Source organism: Lithobates pipiens, unplaced genomic scaffold, assembly GCF_037356315.1.
Source record: "Lithobates pipiens isolate NorthernLeopardFrog02 unplaced genomic scaffold, aLitPip1_a1.2 Scaffold_18, whole genome shotgun sequence".
Classification (NCBI taxonomy): domain Eukaryota; kingdom Metazoa; phylum Chordata; class Amphibia; order Anura; family Ranidae; genus Lithobates; species Lithobates pipiens.
This window is the reverse complement of record NW_027507758.1, coordinates 258097822-258117443: the sequence shown is the minus strand read 5'-3', so window position 1 is coordinate 258117443 and position 19622 is coordinate 258097822. Positions and strand designations below refer to the sequence as shown.

The 19622-nt window shown below is 40.3% G+C and overlaps 1 protein-coding gene across 1 annotated transcript; it reads left to right on the top strand.

Annotated features, from left to right (window-relative positions):
* The first annotated feature begins 368 nt into the window (after positions 1–368).
* LOC143987810 (trace amine-associated receptor 4-like) lies at positions 369–6553 on the top strand. Its single transcript, XM_077486856.1, has 3 exons — positions 369–426; positions 2749–2841; positions 4158–6553. The coding sequence occupies exon 3, from the start codon at positions 4197–4199 to the stop codon at positions 5235–5237; it is 1041 nt and encodes a 346-aa protein (XP_077342982.1). The 5' UTR covers positions 369–426; positions 2749–2841; positions 4158–4196; the 3' UTR covers positions 5238–6553.
* Positions 6554–19622: the final 13069 nt, after the last annotated feature.

Genomic DNA, 19622 nt, shown 5'->3' with positions numbered 1-19622 from the left:
CAGTCCACAAACATCAAGATGGTTCAGATAATAGGAGAAGGCTTGATATAATGGAAGTACTATGTAACGATGAAGATATTACTTTAAATTTCAAATAGGTGACAGGTGGGGGGTAGATGCAACAGTATCAGTGGGATGATAAAGAGGCATCAAAGGCAGCAGGGATTTCCTACTATCCCTGTAAATGGAAAAATATTGTTTGTTGCATGTGCCGGAAAACATCACTTAATTGTCCAGTTTGAAAACATATGCTTCAAATAAGTGCAAAGAAAAGTAATCCCTGATGTCTTCTGGAATGTATTGTACACTGTTGTATGATCTCTTGGGAAAAGAAAGCCTTTATAAGACATTGCTCACTACAACATACATGGAACCAGATGAGTGATACCTTTCGATGAGTGAAGCAATGTCAAAGTTTACTCTCAGGTATTTTCATCTTTATTTTATATAGGAGAGACATAGTAATGCACACATAATATACAAATAACTAATCACATTTAAAATCCTGTCTACAAAATTAATCAATGATATTCCAAGAATATTCCATATTCAGAAATATTATTATGTCTCCTCTTATTCTGCAGAAAAATGACAGAGAGAATATGAAAGGCAATTGAAGAATACAATTGTAACTATGCATATATTTGAGATATAGGGGTTGAATTACTTAAGTAATTGACACTGCTCACTTAGCAAAGTGAATGTTCACTTAGCTAAATGCTGCTGCGTTCACTTTAAATACCAAATCAATATTCCAGGTAATTTCATATAAAACAGACTTTGTGCTTGCAAGTGGTTGGATGATTGAACTGGCTGAGCACAGCTACAGTATATCTTATTCAGTAGCTAAGTAAAGTTTCACTTTGCAGAGTAAACATATTCTTTCCCAAGTTAGCATTTACTGTAGTTTGCTAAGTGAACAGTCGTTATTTCTTTCAACCACAACGTTTTTTTAAACTTTATCTACAGTTTTGTTGACCTTTTACTGTTAAAAAAATATTTTCTAAGGCAAGACAAGTTTTCATGCATTCTCGGACCAACAAAAAAAATGTTTTCTTGCTCCTAAAAAGATTTTAAAATACCAAACATTTTAAATGGTTGCTGATCAAATAAGGTAGAACTAATTAATTGTGAAAATAATATAGTATGCCATGAATTTTACAACAACAAAGATTAGGTTGGCTATTACATACAGTAATTACATGAAATAACAATCTATTGTAATTATATTTCAAATAATCTCTTCTTCCTAAGCTCCTTAAAATTTTGGTAAATGAATATAATTTGAATATTCTAAATAATAATATTATATATTTTATGTTATTTAACATAGAATGTAGTGCATGCAAATGAATAGTTAACCAGGTGGGTTACTTTGCCCTGTTGGGCATCCTGCATAAATTTGGTGAGTTATGGGAAACAAGAAAGTACAGTTATATAACTGCCCTGATTTATTCAATGTTCCCACTTACTAAATAACTAAGTTACAAAATGACTCAAACCTCTTTCTAACTCATACTGATTTTCTGATTTACATGGCATAAAATGTGATTAAATGTGATAAGGTCCTTCACTCTACTGTGAGTAGATCAGAAGAATCAGTATGTGATTGAAAAAAAAGAGTGTGTTCACAAGTGCTGCAATATATCAGTGTTCACAATAACACTAAGAGGGAAAGGATAGGCATGTAATTTCGCGCAAAAGTGAAATAAATCAAACAATAATATGTAAAGGGAAAATATGACAACTGAGTGTAGAACTCAGAATAAAAATGTGCAAAAGTAAAGGAAGGGTATAAATATCCTCTAAGTGAAAAGATAAAAAAATCAAATGGATCAGAAAGTGTGAAAAAAAAAGAAAAAAAAGAAATATATAAATGCCTAATAAAAAATGTAAAAAAATATACATATAAAAAAATTTGAAAATTTGATGAGTACTAAAAAATATTAATAAATAAGAAATGAATAGTAAATAATAAATTGAATAAAATGTGCTCAGTGGGCAGATGAGGAAAAATAAGTGAATAATAATTAGTAAACTGAATCAATCAATAAGTGTAAGAATAAATATAAAATGTGCTCTGTGAGCAAAAAAAATAAAATAATATATATATATATATATATATATATATATATATATATATATATATATATATATATATATATATATATAAAATACAACAATCAACCTAATAGCAATGGATGTAGGATTAATAAAAATATAAAAATAAATTGATGGTAAAGTTCATAGAATGTTAGAGTTCCTAAGGTGTTCATCAACAATCTTCCAGTAATATAGTCTCTCTGGACTCTCACCTTACTCTGTGGTAAATTCACATAACCATCAATTGGATGGACACTTCTATGGGATGCTCTATAATGGCCCTGACGTGAGATCAGTTTCTAAGTGGTGCTCCTCTCTCTGTTCCTCCACATGGATGATCTCCGTTACTCCGCAATGTGCTAGGGAAGGAAAAGAGAAAGAAAGAAGCCTCCACTAGTGCAGTATATTAGACCAAGATGTGGAAATTTATTAAACAACTAAGGGTGGTCTCTTACATTGTATCCATTAGAAACAAGCAGAGTAAAAATAGTAACAGGTCGGCGTTCACAGCGCCTTCTCACATGTCCTGTTTGGCATACATCCGTCTCATAAAATGTGATTAGAAGTTAATTGAGTGTTTTACAACCATGTACAGTTTATAGCAACCTAGTGTTGTTATAATCTCTGCTTCTTTTCCAATCACAGGTTAAGGTAGAAGAGAAACTAGAAATATGGGTGATGTTATTGCTGACCGTCTGAAAATAGGCTGCTATGTTAGGCTTCTGGATTCAGTTCATGGTGAGTCACTGACACAGAACCAGTCTGCATGTAAGGATTGTCAAACTAAAGTCAGAATTCCTTAGCTTAGCTGATTCTTACATAGGTTGAAAAAAAAGACAGTATTGTCCATCAAACTCAAAAAGAAAAAAAAAAGAATAAATAAATGAAATAAAAACCTCCATCTACAAAACCCTATACTGACAGTTGGTCCAAAGGAAGAGAATAAAACCTTGGTCCTAATTTATCCAGCAAGCAGCAAACTTTCTAAACAAAGGGCCAGTTATCTGCCCTTCAGACTTTAAGGGGGCCTATCTGTGTATAGCCAGTGAAAGTAGAAAATGTCCTGGCATCAATGGGAGTAAACAATGCTCCATCATTGATGTTAGTGAGAGGAATATTGCCCCAGTATTGGAATCAGAGGATAAATAGTGCCCCATCATTGGTGTCAGTGGGAGGAACGTTTCCCCATTGTTGGTATCAGGGGAAGGAATAGTGCCTCATCAGTGGTGTCAGTGGGAAGAATTGTGCCCTACCATTGATGTAAGTGGGAGGAATAGTGCCCCATAGTTTGGGTTATTTGCAGGATTAGCACCCTATTGCAGGGGGTTCTCACCATCAATGCAACAAACATTACATTCAGCCTCCTGGCTCTCTTGTAGCAGCTTTACTGTTCCAAGTAGTACCGCATGGTCCTCTCGACCATTAGCACCTTTTGGTCCTCCTGACCTTTAAACATGTCCCAGTGTTCGTGCACAGATGCTGTACCTCATCTCTGCATCTTCCTTGCAGATCCCTAGCTGCTGTGTCCCTCATGGACTCTCTCTCAGGCTTGGGCCTTGGTGTGTTCTGACCTTGACACCATAGTGCAAACGTGCACCTCTCAAGGCTCCCTTCACACACTGACCTCCTCGGCAGTGTGGGACCCTGAGCTCTAACTATGGCTCTCATATGAAGCCAGCAGACACCTGTGGCATTAGCGTGCTCACTTCCTACAAAATCTGGCGTAAACCACCATTTTAAACAGGGGCACAGGCTCGCCCCCATGTGCTGTGAGTTTTTGTACATACCCAGTAGACAGCCCCCATTCAGAAAGGTCTCCTTTAAAGAAAAAATATGTTTCACTTTCTATTTACCTGTTTGTATGAAGTAAATATAGGTTTACATTGTTGTCAATTTATGTACCTACCCCCTAAGCTTGGGATTCAGTAAATCTGTTAATTGATATGATCATTAAAAGCATGTATGGGCTTTAAGAAATGAACTAAAAAGACACAACAGTGACTGCTCACACAATGTATTTAAGATACATAAAACCAACTTTTGTTTTCTTCTAGGGTGATTTGATCCAGATGGTATGACAAGAATATCATAATATGTTTAAACTCCAGGCCAAGCAAAATGCAAATGTATGTTTTGATGGGCTAAACATCTCCTGTCCCATATCTGACAGGCCTCTTCCTATTGACCTTGCCATGAATATTATCATGTTTGGAACAGTAGCCCTTACAGTGGCAGGGAATATTTTAGTGATTGTTTCAGTAACTCACTTCAAACAGCTTCACACTCCAACTAACTTCCTCATATTATCCTTGGCAGTTGCAGACTTTCTCCTTGGACTAGTGGTAATGCCGTACAGCTGGGTGAGATCTTTAACTTCATGCTGGTATTTTGGGGAACTGTTTTGCAAGCTACACAGCTGTATTGACATGGCATTGTGTACAGCCTCCATATTCCACCTCTTCTTCATTTCTGTTGATCGATACTTTGCAATATGTCACCCTCTTCATTATTACAGTAAAATAACAATATCTGTAATTGAAGTGTGTTTACTGATTAGCTGGACCATTCCATGTGTGCATTCATTTGGCCTTGTTTTTTCCAATGTTCACATGGAAGGTATACAGGAAAGTAAACCTCTTCCAGTTTGCTGTGATTCGTGCTCCCTTGTGTTTAATAAACTATGGAGTATAATCACGTCATTGCTGTCTTTCTTTTTTCCAGGTTGCCTCATGATTGGAATTTACATACATATTTTCTTTGTTGCAACAAAACAAACCAAGGTGATTAATAACCAATACCATTTTAATTCTACACGTGCAAAAACAACAGCTAAGAATAAAATCTTAATAAACATAGAAAGTAAAGCGGCAAAGACGCTAAGCCTTGTGATGGGGGTGTTCATATTGTGCTGGACTCCTTGTTTTATTACAACTATAGTTGATCCTTACCTTAATTTCTCAGTATCGGTTGATGTTTATAATATTGTATTATGGCTTGGCTATTTCAATTCTGCAATCAATCCTATTATTTATGGTCTTTTTTATCCATGGTTTCAAAAATCATTTAAGATCATCCTTTCAGGTAAAATATTACATGCAAATTCTTCTTCCATGAATGTGTTAACTAGGCTGTAAACCGTTCATATTTGTTACAATGCCAGATTCACCTTGTTTTTCTTATTTAAAGCGGAGGTCCACCCTAAAGTGGACCTTCCGCTCATTGGAACCCTCCCCCCCTCCGCCGCCACAATTGGCACCTTTCAGGGGGGAGGGGGGTGCAGGTACCTGTACAGTACAGGTATCTGCACCCACTTCCGGCGTAGATTCTGCAGAAGGTATGCCCCTTTCCGCAGAATCTATGCCCCTTTCCGAAGGTCCCCCGCTGCCTACTGGGAAACACATGGATCCCAGAGACAGCGGGGACCATCCTTATTGCACAGCGCGACTCGCGCATGCGCAGTAGGGAGCCGGGAAATGAAGCCGAAAGGCTCCACTTCCTGATTCCCATACCCAAGATGGAGGCGGCAGCACCCGAGAGACGATCGAGAGATCGGCTTCGGATGCCGACATCGCGGGCACGCTGGGCGGGTAAGTGTCATTATTTTAAAAGTATTTAAAAAAATTTAAAGCAGCTGCAGTATTTGTAGCTGCTGGCTTTAAAAAAAAAAAAAAAAAAAAAACACAGACTCCCGGCGGACTCCCGCTTTAAGGGGATTTCTAGCACAGAAACATGACAGATGCATGTAGCATTTTATAAGGCCACCATTAGAAAGTGTGGGGCCCACAAAGCCTGCCTGCCTGACAGTGTTTCTAATCTGCTGCATATGGCAGCCCTACTGGCTAATCCGACACAGAAAAAAGGCTTTTGATATCTTATTACACACAAGTAATCCAGGAGGGTATAGCTCCCAGTAAATAAATAAAAATTCCCCAGGCAGCAGGGCCTCATCATTTTCTGAATCAGGCAAAGTTTGGCCCTTGGATTGTGGGCTCCTTGAGGGTAGGGACCGATGTGAGTGTGCAATGTACAGGAACAATTGTAGACATTCACTCAGGTTGAACTGGATGGACTGGTGTCTTTATTCAACCTTAGAAACTATGAAACTATGAAAGCAATCCTCCTCCTAAGGTCTGCCCTGGGAGATTTTAGAGTGAAGTAGATTGAGTAAATAGTCGCAGCTGTCCCTTACCAACTCTAAGGCCGCGTACACACGGGCAGACTGTTCGCCCAACTTTGTCCGCTGAACAGTGTTTGGGCGGACAGTCCGCTCGTGTGTGGGCTTTCAGCGGACAGTTTCAGCGGACAGTTTGACGAACAAGGTTTTTCGGAATTTCCGTAAAACTGTCCGCTGAAACTTTGTTTGAGCGAACAGTCCGCCCGTGTGTAGGCTTGTTCGACAAACTAAGTTCTGCGCATGCTCAGAAAGGCTTAACACGCCGAAAGTTATAATGTAGTGTATAGGACGTCGTATTTTTCGTCCCGTCGTACGTGCCGTTCACGTCATCGCGCACGGTTTCAGCAAACTGTTCGTTCGTCGTGTGTGGCCATGTCCGTCCATGCTAATTTTGAGCGGACTGTTTGCCGAAACTGTTTGATGGACAAAGTTGGGCGAACAGTCCGCGCGTGTGTACGCGGCCTTAGACAGAGAACTAAGCGATCACTTGACCAATGATTGCTCAGTTCTCAAACTTCTTGGTCAGAGAACAATGACTTTTCTAGTCTACTGCTCCACAGGGGCAGGCATAGCTGGCTCCGGCTGAGAGATGGAGAGGCGGAACCAGTTGTCAATCAGGTAGCTAGGTGGATCATGGCAATATGGTCAGGATTCTTCCAGACACTGGAGCAGCTCTTTGAAGTAAGCTGACAGTAGGTTTTAGCCCACCATCAGCTGATTCTGGATCACAAGAATGCAAAAGTAGGTGCACTCCTGTGACCCAGAAAAAAGTATGACCAAAAAAACTTTGTCCATACATCTCTTTTAATCCCTGGGAGGCACGGCCTCTGAAATTACTTTGCATGTGCCAAAAGGTATTTGTAAAGTCCCCCCTCTGCTGCTATCAGCGGCCCTGGTGCATTATAACACAGAAGGGTTCAATTTCTTCATGCCCAGGAGCAAGAGCCAAAGTTTTATATTTCACATCAGTACTATTTTCGGGTGATAATTACTGCTGAAACTTGACCAATGAGCTAAAATGATGATCTATGGTTGTCTAAATGCCCTTACCTTAATTCAAAGTGTAAGCAATGGGAAGAGAATGCTTTGAATTTTGTTATGAGAGGTCATAGAAATCTTGCTGCTGACAGGGAATTACATCCACGTCAGAGTGCTGCTGACACCACATCCTTGCTTGGTTGAAACCCCAACTCTAACAAAGAGGCTTATTGTTAAGCAAAAAGTAGTAAGGTGCAGCAGTCCCAGAATGCCAGAATAAATTATTTTGGACTAGCTCCTATTATGTCTTATGCCCTGTAGACACGACCGGTTTTCCCGTCGGAATAAACTCCGAAGGTTTTTCCGATGGAATTCTGCTGAAACTGTCTTGCGTACACATGATCACACCAAAGTCCGACCGTCAAGAACGCAGTGACATACAACACGTACGATGGGACTAGAAAAAGGAAGTTCAATAGCCAGTAGCCAATAGCTTCCGTCTCGTACTTGCTTCAGAGCATGCGTCGTTTTTGGTCCGTCGGAACAGCATACAGACGAGACGCTTTCCTGATAGGAATCGGTTCCGTCGGAAATATTTAGAACATGCTCTATTTCTAGGTCCGTCAGAATTTTTGACTTAAAAAGTCTGATGGGGCATACAGACGATCGGAATATACGATGAAAAGCTCCTGTCGGACTTTTTCTGTTGGACATTCTGCTCGTGTGTACATGGCATTACTGTTTAAATTTTAACATCGAGATAAGCAAATATTGTCTAACTACAAGATCCATGTGTATTCTTCCTTGAATTTTTGTGTGCTTTAACCACTTCAATACAGGGCACTTTCGCCCCCTTCCTTCCCAGCCCAATTTTCAGCTTTCATCGCTCTAGCGCTTTCAGTGACAATTGCGCGGGCATGCTACACTGTACCCAAATGAAATTTTTATCATTTTGTTCGCACAAATAGAGCTTTATTTTGTTGGTATTTATTCACGACTCCATTTTTTATTTTTTGCGATATAAGCGCCAAAAAAGCGGAAATTTGGAAAAAAAACTATATTTTCTTTATTCTATTTTAAAAGAAATCCAATAAAATCAAATTTTGTCATGAATTTAAGCCAAAATGTATTCTGCTACATGTTTTTGGTAAAAAAAAATTCCGTTAAGTGTATAATAATTGGTTTGTGTGATCACGGACATATGTACGCAAATGATCATGTACATATGTGTGCAGGTGATCACGTACATATGTGTGCAGATAATCATTGGGACATGTGATTTTAGTGGGACATATGTGGGGGACATGTTTTTATTATTAGGAACATGTGTATTTATTATTTGGGGACATGTATGTTTTAGGGACATGTGTGGGGACATTGTGTTTATACTGTGTGGTGTGTTTACACTGTGTGGTGATTTGTGTTTACACTAGACTGGTGATCAGTGAGTAAAAAGCTGTAAAAAACAGCTCCTACTCACTGATCATCAGCCGGCTGCAGCGATCTGCTCTCCTCTCCTCAGCGATGACTTCTGTGTGAGGAGAGGAGGAGCCGATTGCCTAGCAACCGGCTGTTTGTTTGTGATTGGACACGGCCGTCATGTGATCAGGAGGGCCAATCACAGAGTCCTCCTGCCGATCTGAGATGCGCCGTGTCTGGGCGCGCGCGATCCCGCTCCTTCTGATGGACGTTCCTGAGCGTCCTATCAGAAGTAGACGGCTCCCACCCGGCCGTATATGTGCATTGGCCGGGTGGGACGTGGTTAAGCTTCTTTGCACATCTGTGCAGCATTCCAATGTGAAACTTTGCCTCTTTGCTGGAGCTTCCCATAAAAAAGACCAGTCACTGCTGCTCTCTCTCCTTCTGCAGGGTGATTGGTCTTGTATCTGCCCCTCCTGCATTTTACACCAGTCAGCCTGTATTGGTTGGACCTGCTGGGTCCCTCCCACAGTTCTGCTCTCTGCACAGGCTATGCACAGCAAAGTGATGATGTCACCACTACTTTTGCAAGGAAATATCTAGGTTTGCAGAGGCATTTGGTGCACACAAATGGGATTTATATCCTTTGTGGGTATTGAGGAATACATTAGAATGTTGGTGCCTGGAGTTGAGCCTTAATAATAAACCTCTGTAGAATTGCTGTTTTATTTTAAAAAGAATATGTAGGTAAAGCTGTTGTTTAACCAGTTCCCGACCAGCACACGCCGATGTAATTCGGTAGAATGGTACAGGCAGGCATATTGGTGTACAGGTACGTCCAATCTTTAATGCCGCCCTGCCATCGCGAGCTCTGGTCGGGACCCCTGTGAGTCCGGTCGCGGGTCCACGGACTCGATCGCTGCGGGCATTCCCGCGATCGTCTCACGGGGCAGGTGAACGGAGAGATGCCGTTGTAAACAGCATCTCCCCATTCTGCCTAGCAACAAGTGATGCTGATCTCTGCTCCATGTGATTGGAGCAGAGATCAGTTTTCACTAAATGAAAGCCCAGCCCCCCACAGTTAGTAACACACCCCTAGGAACACTTTACCCCTACACTGCCACCCACTGGTTAACCCCTTCACTGCCGGTGTAATTTACACAGGAATCACTGTATTTGTATAGCAGTGATTGCTGTATAAATGACAATGGTCCCAAAAATGTGTCAAAAATGTCCGATGTGTCCGCCATAATGTCGCAGTCGCAATAAAAATCGCTGATCACCGCCGCCATTACTAGTAAAAAAAATTATTAATAAAAATGCCATAAAACTATTCCCTATTTTGAGAATACTATAACTTTTGTGCAAACCAATCAATAATCGCTTATTGCTTTTTTTTACCAAAAATATGTAGATCAATATGTATCGGCCTAAAATGAGGGAAAAAATGTTTTTTTTATATATTTTTGGGGGATATTTATTATAACAAAAAGTAAATAATGTGTTTTTTTCAAAATTGTCGCTCTATTTTTGTTTATAGCGCCAAAAATAAAAACCGAAGGGGTGATCAAATACCACCAAAAGAAAGCTCTATTTTTGAGAAAAAAAAGTACGTAAATTTTGTTTGGGAGCCACGTCGCATGACCGCGCAATTGTCAGTTAAAGCGACGCAGTGCCGAATCGCAAAAAGTGGTCTGGTCTTTGGCCAGCAAAATGGTCCAGGGCTGAAGTGGTTAAATGGGTTTATTAATTTATACAATGTCCATTACCCACAGAAACCAATCATAATTTCTCTGGTTCTGCTCTTGATTGAATTTGTTTAGTTACTGTACTTTATGCTTATTATTTTCTTCTTTGATATGCTTACTAAATATGCCTACAAGTTCCAGCCCTGCCAAAATTTATATTTTAGGTGTGGGGCAATTGCCAGGCCAGTAGAGTTAAATAGCCACTAAAGTTTTATATATCATTCAGGGACTCCAGCAGTGTGTTCTTCACACCTGAATTATGTGGGCTGTTCTGAGCAGTCATACTCTTGATCGTGCATTAAATGTACCATCAGATTTGTGTAGAATATGTATTTTTATTACCTATGAATTATTCTCTCTTTTAATTTTCATGCTTAGTAGATACTGTTATATGGGGTTGTATTATAATAAATGAACGCACCACATCAACAGTACAAGAATAAAATGAACATAGTATGTGCTCACACTGCTTAACAAAAAAAAAAATCCATACAAAAGTGAGTCCCCTCACATTTTTGTAAATATTTTATTATACCTTTTCATGTGACAACACTGAATAAATTACACTTTACTACAATGTAAAGTAGATAGCATACAGCTTGTATAACAGTGTACATTTGCTGTCCCCTCAAAATAACTCAACACACAGCCATTAATGTCTAACCGCTGGCAACAAAAGTGAGTACACCCCTAAGTGAAAATGTCCAAATTGGGCCCAAAGTGTCAATATTTTGTGTGGCCACAATTATTGCCCAGCACTGCCTTAACCCTCTTGGGCATGGAGTTCACCATAGCTTCACAGGTTGCTACTGGATTCCTCTTCCGCTCCTCCATGATGACATCATGGAGCTGGTGGATGTTAGAGACCTTGCACTCCTCCACCTTCCATTTGAGGACTCCCCACAGACACTGACAGACTGACACCCCCCCCCCCCCCCCCCCAACACTTCAACCTCTGCCGCAATGCTAGCAGCTCTCATACGTCTATTTCCCAAAGACAACCTCTGGATATGATGCTGAGCATGTGCACTCAACTTCTTTGGTCGACCATGGCGAGGCCTGTTCTGAGTGGAACCTGTCCTGTTAAATCGCTGTATGGTCTTGGCCTCCGTGCTGCAGCTCAGTTTCAGGGTCTTGGCAATCTTCCTATAGCCTAGGCCATCTTTATGTAGCGCAACAATTCTTTTTTTTATGAGAGTTCTTTGCCATGAGGTGCCATGTTGAATTTCCAATGACCAATATGAGAGAGTGAGAGCGATAACACCAAATTTAACATACCTGCTCCCCATTCACACCTTGTAACACTAATGAGTTACATGACACCGGGGAGGGAAGATGGCTACTTTGGCCCAATTTGGCCCTTTCCACTTAGGGGTATACTCATTTTTGTTGCCAGAGGTTTAGACATTAATACTTGTGTGTTGAGTTATTTTGAGAGGAAAGCAAATGTACACTGTTATACAAGCTATTCGCTCACTACTTTACATTGTAGCAAAGTGTAATTTCTTTAGTGTTGTCACATGAAAAGATATAATAAAATATTTTACAAAAAATGTGAGATACTGTGTGTGTGTGTGTGTGTGTGTGTATAGTATACCCATTGTGTACCCAAATGTATGCTGTCTGTAATGTTTTCCAATTTGTATGTCTAAAATAATATTGTTGGTGGATATTTTATTTGTGCTGTAAAACATGCCTTATTTCCACATTAATGTGTTTAATATCATTAAAATATGTCTGAAATGTATCGAGATGTTGCAAGTTTCTGAAGTAGTGCCTTTTAATGTATTATAAGAATTACAGAACTGTTTAAATTCTGAGCATATAAACTTATTGAATATTATCAGGACACAATTCATTTTTGTACATGTACCAGTCTAAAGACACCAGTAGGTGTCATTGCTGCATAAATGCTATTATATACAAGCATATACAAAAAGAACTGAACATAACAATGAACATACATACGTCTGCACTACTTTATTTACTAAATACTAACACATTTCAATGTTTTTACAAAGCTTGAATGAATGAATATTATGCGTACTGTACTAAGGCTAATTTGATCTGACTTTCAGTGTGATTATGTACTAGTATTATAGTATTATAATGTATTATGTATTACTTGGATGCAACTTTGATAAGGTTTGTAAATTCTATGGGGTCAAAATTACACTGGAATTGCACCAAAGTAATACAGGAACATTTTCCAAAATTGCTCTGTGCTTAGCCACATTAATATAAACAGACACCATTGAAAACAACGTGAGTTTCCTTGTCATTTGATTTTGTGTGACTCAAGTTGCATCCGAAATCACACTAGTGTGAACCAGGCCTAAACCAAACACTGTTCATAGCACCCACTGAGGAGATTTCTTCTGACAGTTTTGAATACCACCTGTGTCCCGATATAAAAGATTTCTGTTCTCTTCCTATTCAATCTGTCAGCTGCACAGGAAGTTGGGGGGGGGGGGGGTGCTTTTTAATGGGGACATAGAGGGTAATAAAATCCTGTCAGAGAGTTTAAAGAAAATGTGTTGTATTTACTGTCTCTGTCCCTGTTGAGGGGATTTCCATTAACTTCCTGTTCTGTCTGACAACTGTCACATAGGCAAAAAGTAATAAAAAAATAAAAAATTGATAGTAGTTCTAACTCTTATACATTCTATAGAAAACAAACAAAATAAAAACAGTCAAAAGGATTGGGCTTTAAAGTGTATCTACAGGCAAAAAAATGTATTATTTTTGGATAGAATGGGGAAGGGTAGAGCCCCTGTCAGGTTTTATTTGTACTTTTGGCTCCTTTAAAGAAATTCATCCTCACATCCTGTTTTAGGGGAGAAGACAGGAAGTAAGGGAAAATCTTCTGCAGGAACACAGACAACAATACAAATTGGGCCAAGATTCTACCCTTCCCCTACCCAATTATTTTTAATAAAAAGCCGTTTTACTTCTGTCTGTGTTACTGTGGAAGAGTTTCTTTCACTTCCTGTCTAATGAAAGAGTTGCCCTCGGGACAGGCCACACAGCGCTGTATTTTTTCTTCAGTTTATTCAAACTTTATTACCACCAGAATGTGACCATTCATGCATCATTACTCCCACCTGACTCTCCATTGACGCATATCGGCCTCAGCCAGGTCTTAATCACCGGGATAGTTAAGTCCTGGCTGAAGGAAAAACATCATAATAGTCACGTCCAGCAGAATTAATGATGCAGGAGTGGCCATGTAGTGGTCTTAATAAAGTTTAATTAAACTGAAAAAAAAAGAACAGCGGTGTGCAGACTGGACATTTGATTGTTTGAGGCAACAAGGAGCAAGCAGGTCCCAGAATGGGCCCAGCTCATGTGACTAGTCATCACATGAAAGTCATGAAGAGCAAAGTATGGAAATCAGGAATTGAGTGGAAATGTCTCTAAATGTACCCAGACAGCAGTGAAGCTTTGACAAGTGGCTACTCTCGCCCCCTAGTGGTCTTGAAGTGGCCGACGTACAATGTCGGCAATTCACCCAGCAGTCTTTAACCACTTGCTGACCAGCCGCCGCAGTTTTACTGCGGCAGAATGGCACGGCTGGGTGAAATGATGTTATGTTACGTCACTTCGCCCTGTGGCCACTAGGGCCGTGCTGCTCTCCCTCGGAGCCGTTGCAAGTGCCTGGCGGTCATGATCCCTGGAGGGCTCTCGTGATCGCTGCTGACACATAGTTAATCGGGATCTGTTTTTACAGTAATCAGTGCATTTTTATAGCACTGATCGCTGTATAAATGTCAATGGTCCCAAAAATGTGTCAAAAGTGTCCGATGTGTCCGCCATAATGTCGCAGTCCTTATAAAAATAACAGATTGCCGCCATTACTGCTAAAAAAAAATAATAATAATAAAAATGCCATAAAATTATAACTTCTGCTCGAACCAATCAATATACGCTTATTGCAATTTCTTTTACCAAAAATATATAGAAGAATACATATTTCAGCCTAAACTGAGGAAAAAAAATGTTTTTGTTATATATTTTTGGGGGATATTTATTATAGCAAATAGTAAAAAATATAGAATTTTTTTCAAAATTGTCGCTCTTTTTTTGTTTATAGCGCAAAAAATAAAAACTGCAGAGGTGATCAAATACCACCAAAAGAAAGCTCTATTGTGGGAAAAAAGGACATCAATTTTATTCGGGTGCAACGTCGCACAACCGCACAATTGTCAGTTAAAGCGACGCTTTAACTGACAATCTTCCGGGGCTGAAGCGGTTAAGTGGTTAAGATTGAAGTTAGTGTGATACTTAACAAGTCCATCCTTGCTTAAAGGGGTGCAGACATAGCATTTTTTTAGGGTTTTTTGCTACACTGAGATTGCTTAAAGTGGATGTAAAACCTCACATATACCTAGTGAAGTGAACAGCCTCAGATGATACACAGAGATGAATCAAATCTCCCTACATAAATTTTACATCTATATCTGCTGTCTTCAGCTTTATATAGGGATGAACCGAACACCCCCTGGTTCGGTTCGCAGCAGAAAATGGGAATAGGCAAACAATTTGCGTGAACACTATTAAAGTCTATGGGGCACAGCGTGAAAAATCAAAAGTGCTCATTACAAAGGCTTATATGCAAGTTATTTCCAAAAAAGTGTATGGGGACCTGGATCCTGCCCCAGGGGACATGTATCAATGCAAAAAAAAGTTTTAAAAACTGCATTTTTTTTCAGAAGAAGTGATTTTAATAATGCTTAAAGTGAAACAATAAAAATGAAATATTCCTTTAAATATCGTGGCTGGAGGTCTCTTTAGTCTGCCTGTAAAGTAACACATCTTTCCCATGTTCATAACAGTACCACAGCAAAATTACATTTCTAAAGGAAAAAATGTCATTTAAAACTTCTTGCGGCTGTAATGTATTGTCGGATCCCAGCAATATAGATAAACACCATTGAAAAAAACAGCGTGCCCCCCCCCCCAGTCCATTAACAGGTGCTTTGGGTCTGGTATGAATATTAAGGGGAACCCCAGGAAAAAATAAAAAATGGCGTCCCCCCCAAAATCCATACCAGGCCCTTTAGGTCTAGTATGAATTTTAAGGGGAACCCCATGCCAAAATGTAAAAAAATGGTGTGGGGGGACCCCTCCAAAATCCATACCAGACCCTTATCCGAGCACACAGCCTGGCAGGCAACAGGAAATGGGGGGGAGAGCACCCCCCTCCTGAATGTTACAAGGTTGCACGCCCTCACCATTGGGAGGGTGCTTTGGGGTCCCCCCCAAAACAGCTTGTCCCCATGTTGATGGGGATAAGTGCCTCTTCCCCACAACCCTTGCCCGGGGGTTGTGAGGGTCTGCAGGTGGGAGGCTTATCGGAATCTGAAAGCCCACTTTAACAAGCGGGCCCCGAGATCCTGCCCCCCATGTGAATGATGGGTATCGGGTACATTGTACCCCTACTCATTCACCAAAAAAGTGTTAAAAGAGTAAAAATGACAGGAGATAGTTTTTGACAAGTCATTTATTAAAAAATAAAAAAGTGTCCTGCAATGTAAATTCATCTTCCATCACAGACCAAAAAATATATATATATATAGCTGAGGGGGCGGGGTCATCCAGTTATGACATTGTGTGGGCACGCCCCCTTCTGACATCATGTGATGTCATGTGACATCAGATTGGTCCAGGTCCCCTATTTACGTCACTGGGTGGCCCTGCCCTCAACTATATAACAGCTGTCATTGCAAAAAGGCTGCAGTCGGTGGGATGCCTCCCATGAAGGCAGAGTTTTTTTAGCTTTTCTTTTTTCTCTGGACCAACGACTCTGTGATTAAAGATGGATGGACATCGCGGGACACTTTTTTTTCTCCTTTTACTTTTACTTTTTTGGGTGAATGAGTACATTGTACCCGATATACATTCACATGGGGAGCTGGGATCTGGGGGTCCCCTTGTTAAAGGGGCTTCCAAATTCCAATAATCCCCCTGCCCACAGACCCCCACAACCACGGGGAAAGGGTTGTGGGGAAGAGGCCCTTGTCCCCATCAACATGGGGAGGTGTTTTTGGGGGACCCCAAAGCACCCCCCCATGTTAACAGCATGTGGCTTGATATGGTTCAGGAGGGGGGCGTTCTCTTGTCTCCCCCCTTTTCCTGTTGCCTGTCAGGTTACATGCTCAGATAAGGGTCTGGTATGGATTTTAGGCGGGACCCCCACCCCATTTTTTTTTATTTTGGCACAGGGTTCCCCTTAATATCAATACCAGACCTGAAGGGCCTAATGGACTGGGAGGGGGGGACTCACGGACTCACGCCATTTTTTTCATGATATTTATGTATATTAATACATTACAGCTGCGAGCAGTTTTAAATTTAAAAAATTTCCTTTAGAAATGTCATTTTGCTGCTCTTATTCATTACATTATGTACGGCCACTATGTAAGCAGCCGTACATAGTGTGTGTCATTGACTTAGCCCCCTGAGCCTTGATTGGTCAAAGGCACCCTGCCTTTGGCCAATCATGGCTTTCACAGCAGAGCGCTCTGTAATTGTCCAAAGCATGCAGGTCAGGTGCATGCTTTGACCATTCAGCAGCCGTCAATGCACTGCGATCGCGAGCACTCGAATTTCCCACAAATGCCCCATAATGTTTTAAATTCTGCGAACGGGCAAACATCCGATGTTCGGGTCGTACTTGGAGTTTGACACGAACATCGGGCACATCGGGCTCATCCCTAGCTTCATACTGTATACTGTTTCAAAAGTTCAGATCATGTTAGGAGATTTTCTCTTCCTGTTTAACACAAAGTGTGAAGTCTGGGCATACAGCCAAGACAGGTGTAACAACTGTCTGAGTTGCATCACCAGGTGTAGCAAGTGTCTGAATCACATCACCAGGTGTAGTAACTGTCTGAAACGCATCACTAGTTGTAGCGACAGTGGAACTTGCAGGCAAGTTAGCCTGGCTGTGCGTCTAAAGGAGTTTAGTGACAGGCAAAGGTAGGGGTAATCCAGGGAATTTGACTTCTGAGGATGTAGAGGAAGTTTTCAAACAAGGCTCAAGGCTACAAAACAACGGATAAGCTTAGTTTCTAGGAGGAGAGGGTTCAGGCTGTTGCAATTGGCTGGAGAGGTGACCTATAGAGAATTCAATAGTCAGCATCTTTTGTTATAACAGAGTCATGTAAAAGCACATGGTTATGCAAACTGGGGTCACATTTGGAAACGTTGTTATGAACAGGATCTGAATAGGACTGTAATAAAGGCATGTGACTGGTACTGGCCACACAAAAGTTATACAGTACATTGCCAACTGGTCAGCGGTTGTAATGCAATTCTGGATGTAGGTCTGGGACCAGGACCCAATCACCTGTGCAGCCCAGTCTATGTGCGGGTTGTGATGTTTAACCCCTTGACCACTGGGCACTTAAACACCCTTAATAACCAGACCAATTTTCAGCTTTCGGTGCTCTCACATTTTGAATGACAATTACTCAGTCATGCAACACTGGACCTATATGAAATTTTTGTCCTTTTTTAACACAAATGGAGCTTTCTTTTGGTGGTATTTAATCACCGCTGGGTTTTTTATTTTTTGTGCTATAAAAGAAAAAATACAGAAAATTCTGTAAAAAAATGAATTTTTCTTTGTTTCTGTTATAAAATTTAGCAGATTAGTAATTTTTTCTTCATAAATTTTGGCCAAAATTTATACTACTACATATCTTTGGTAAAAATAAGTACAAATTGGTGGATATTATTTGGTCTTTGTGAAAGTTATAGAGTCCACAAGCTATGGTGCCAATATCTGAAAATTGATCACACCTGAAGTACTGACGGCCTATTTCAATTCTTGAGACCCTAACATTCCAGAAAAGTACAAATACCCCCCAAATGACCCCTTTTTGGAAAGAAGACATTCCAAGGTATTTAGTAAGAGGCATGATGAGTTTTTTGAAGTTGTCATTTTTTTCCACAATTCTTTGCAAAATCAAGTTTTTTTTTACTTTTTTTTTTTTTTTCACAAAATTGTCATATTATCAGTTTATTTCTCACACAGCATATGCATACCACAAATTACACCCCAAAACACATTCTGCTATTACTCCCGAGTACGGCGATACCACATGTGTGAGACTTTTACACAGTGTGGCCACATACAGAGGCCCAACATGCAGGGAGCGCCAGCGTTCTGGAGCACCCAGGACAATTCTGACATTTCTCTCTTACATGTAAAAATCATCATTTATTTGCTAGAAAATTACATAGAATCCCAAAACATTATATATGTTTTTTTAGCAAAGACCCTGGAGAATACAATGGTGGTTGTTGCAACTTTTTATCTCGCACGGTATTTGCGCAGCAATTTTTCGAATGCTTTTTTGGGGAAAAAAAACAGTTTTGTGCTTAAAAAAAAAAAAAGTAAAGTTAGCCCAATTTTTGCATAATGTGAAAGATGAAGTTGGGCTGAGTAAATAGATACCTAACATGTCACTCTTCAAAATTGCACAGGCTCATGATGCCAAACGTCGCTACTTAAAAATCCCCATAGGCGACGATTTAATTTTTTTTTACTGGTTATATGTTTTGAGTTACAGAGGAGGTCTAGGGCTAGAATTATTGCTCTCGCTCTAACGTTCACAGCAATACCTCACATGTGTGGTTTGAACACCGTTTTCATATGTGGGCGGGACTTACGTATGCGTTCGCTTCTGCATGCGAGCACATGGGGACAGGGGCGCTTTAAAAAAAAAAATGTATTGTTAATTTTACTTTATTTATTTTAGTTTGCCATTTTTTTCCCCAAAAATACATTTTTTGATCACTTTTATTCCTATTACAAGGAATGTAAACATCCCTTGTAATAGGAATATGGCATGACAGGTCAATAAGACCCCGCATCTCACCTCTAAGCTGGGAAGCCTGAAAAAAAAAAAAGATTCTGGATTTGATCGTATTGGCGTGTCGGGAGAAGCACCGGAGGGCGGCGGGAGGGGGGGTGTCTATGGCTGGGTATTGCAGGGTATCACCAACTATGGCTGGGTATGGCTGGGTATCTCAGAGTATGGCTGGGTATCTCAGAGTATGGCATTGCAGAGTATTGCGTTGCAGAGCATTGCAGGATATTGGCGGGTGTTGCAGAGCATTGCAGAGTGTTGCAGGGTATTGGCGGGTGTTGCAGAGCATTGCAGAGTGTTGCAGGGTATTGGTGGGTGTTG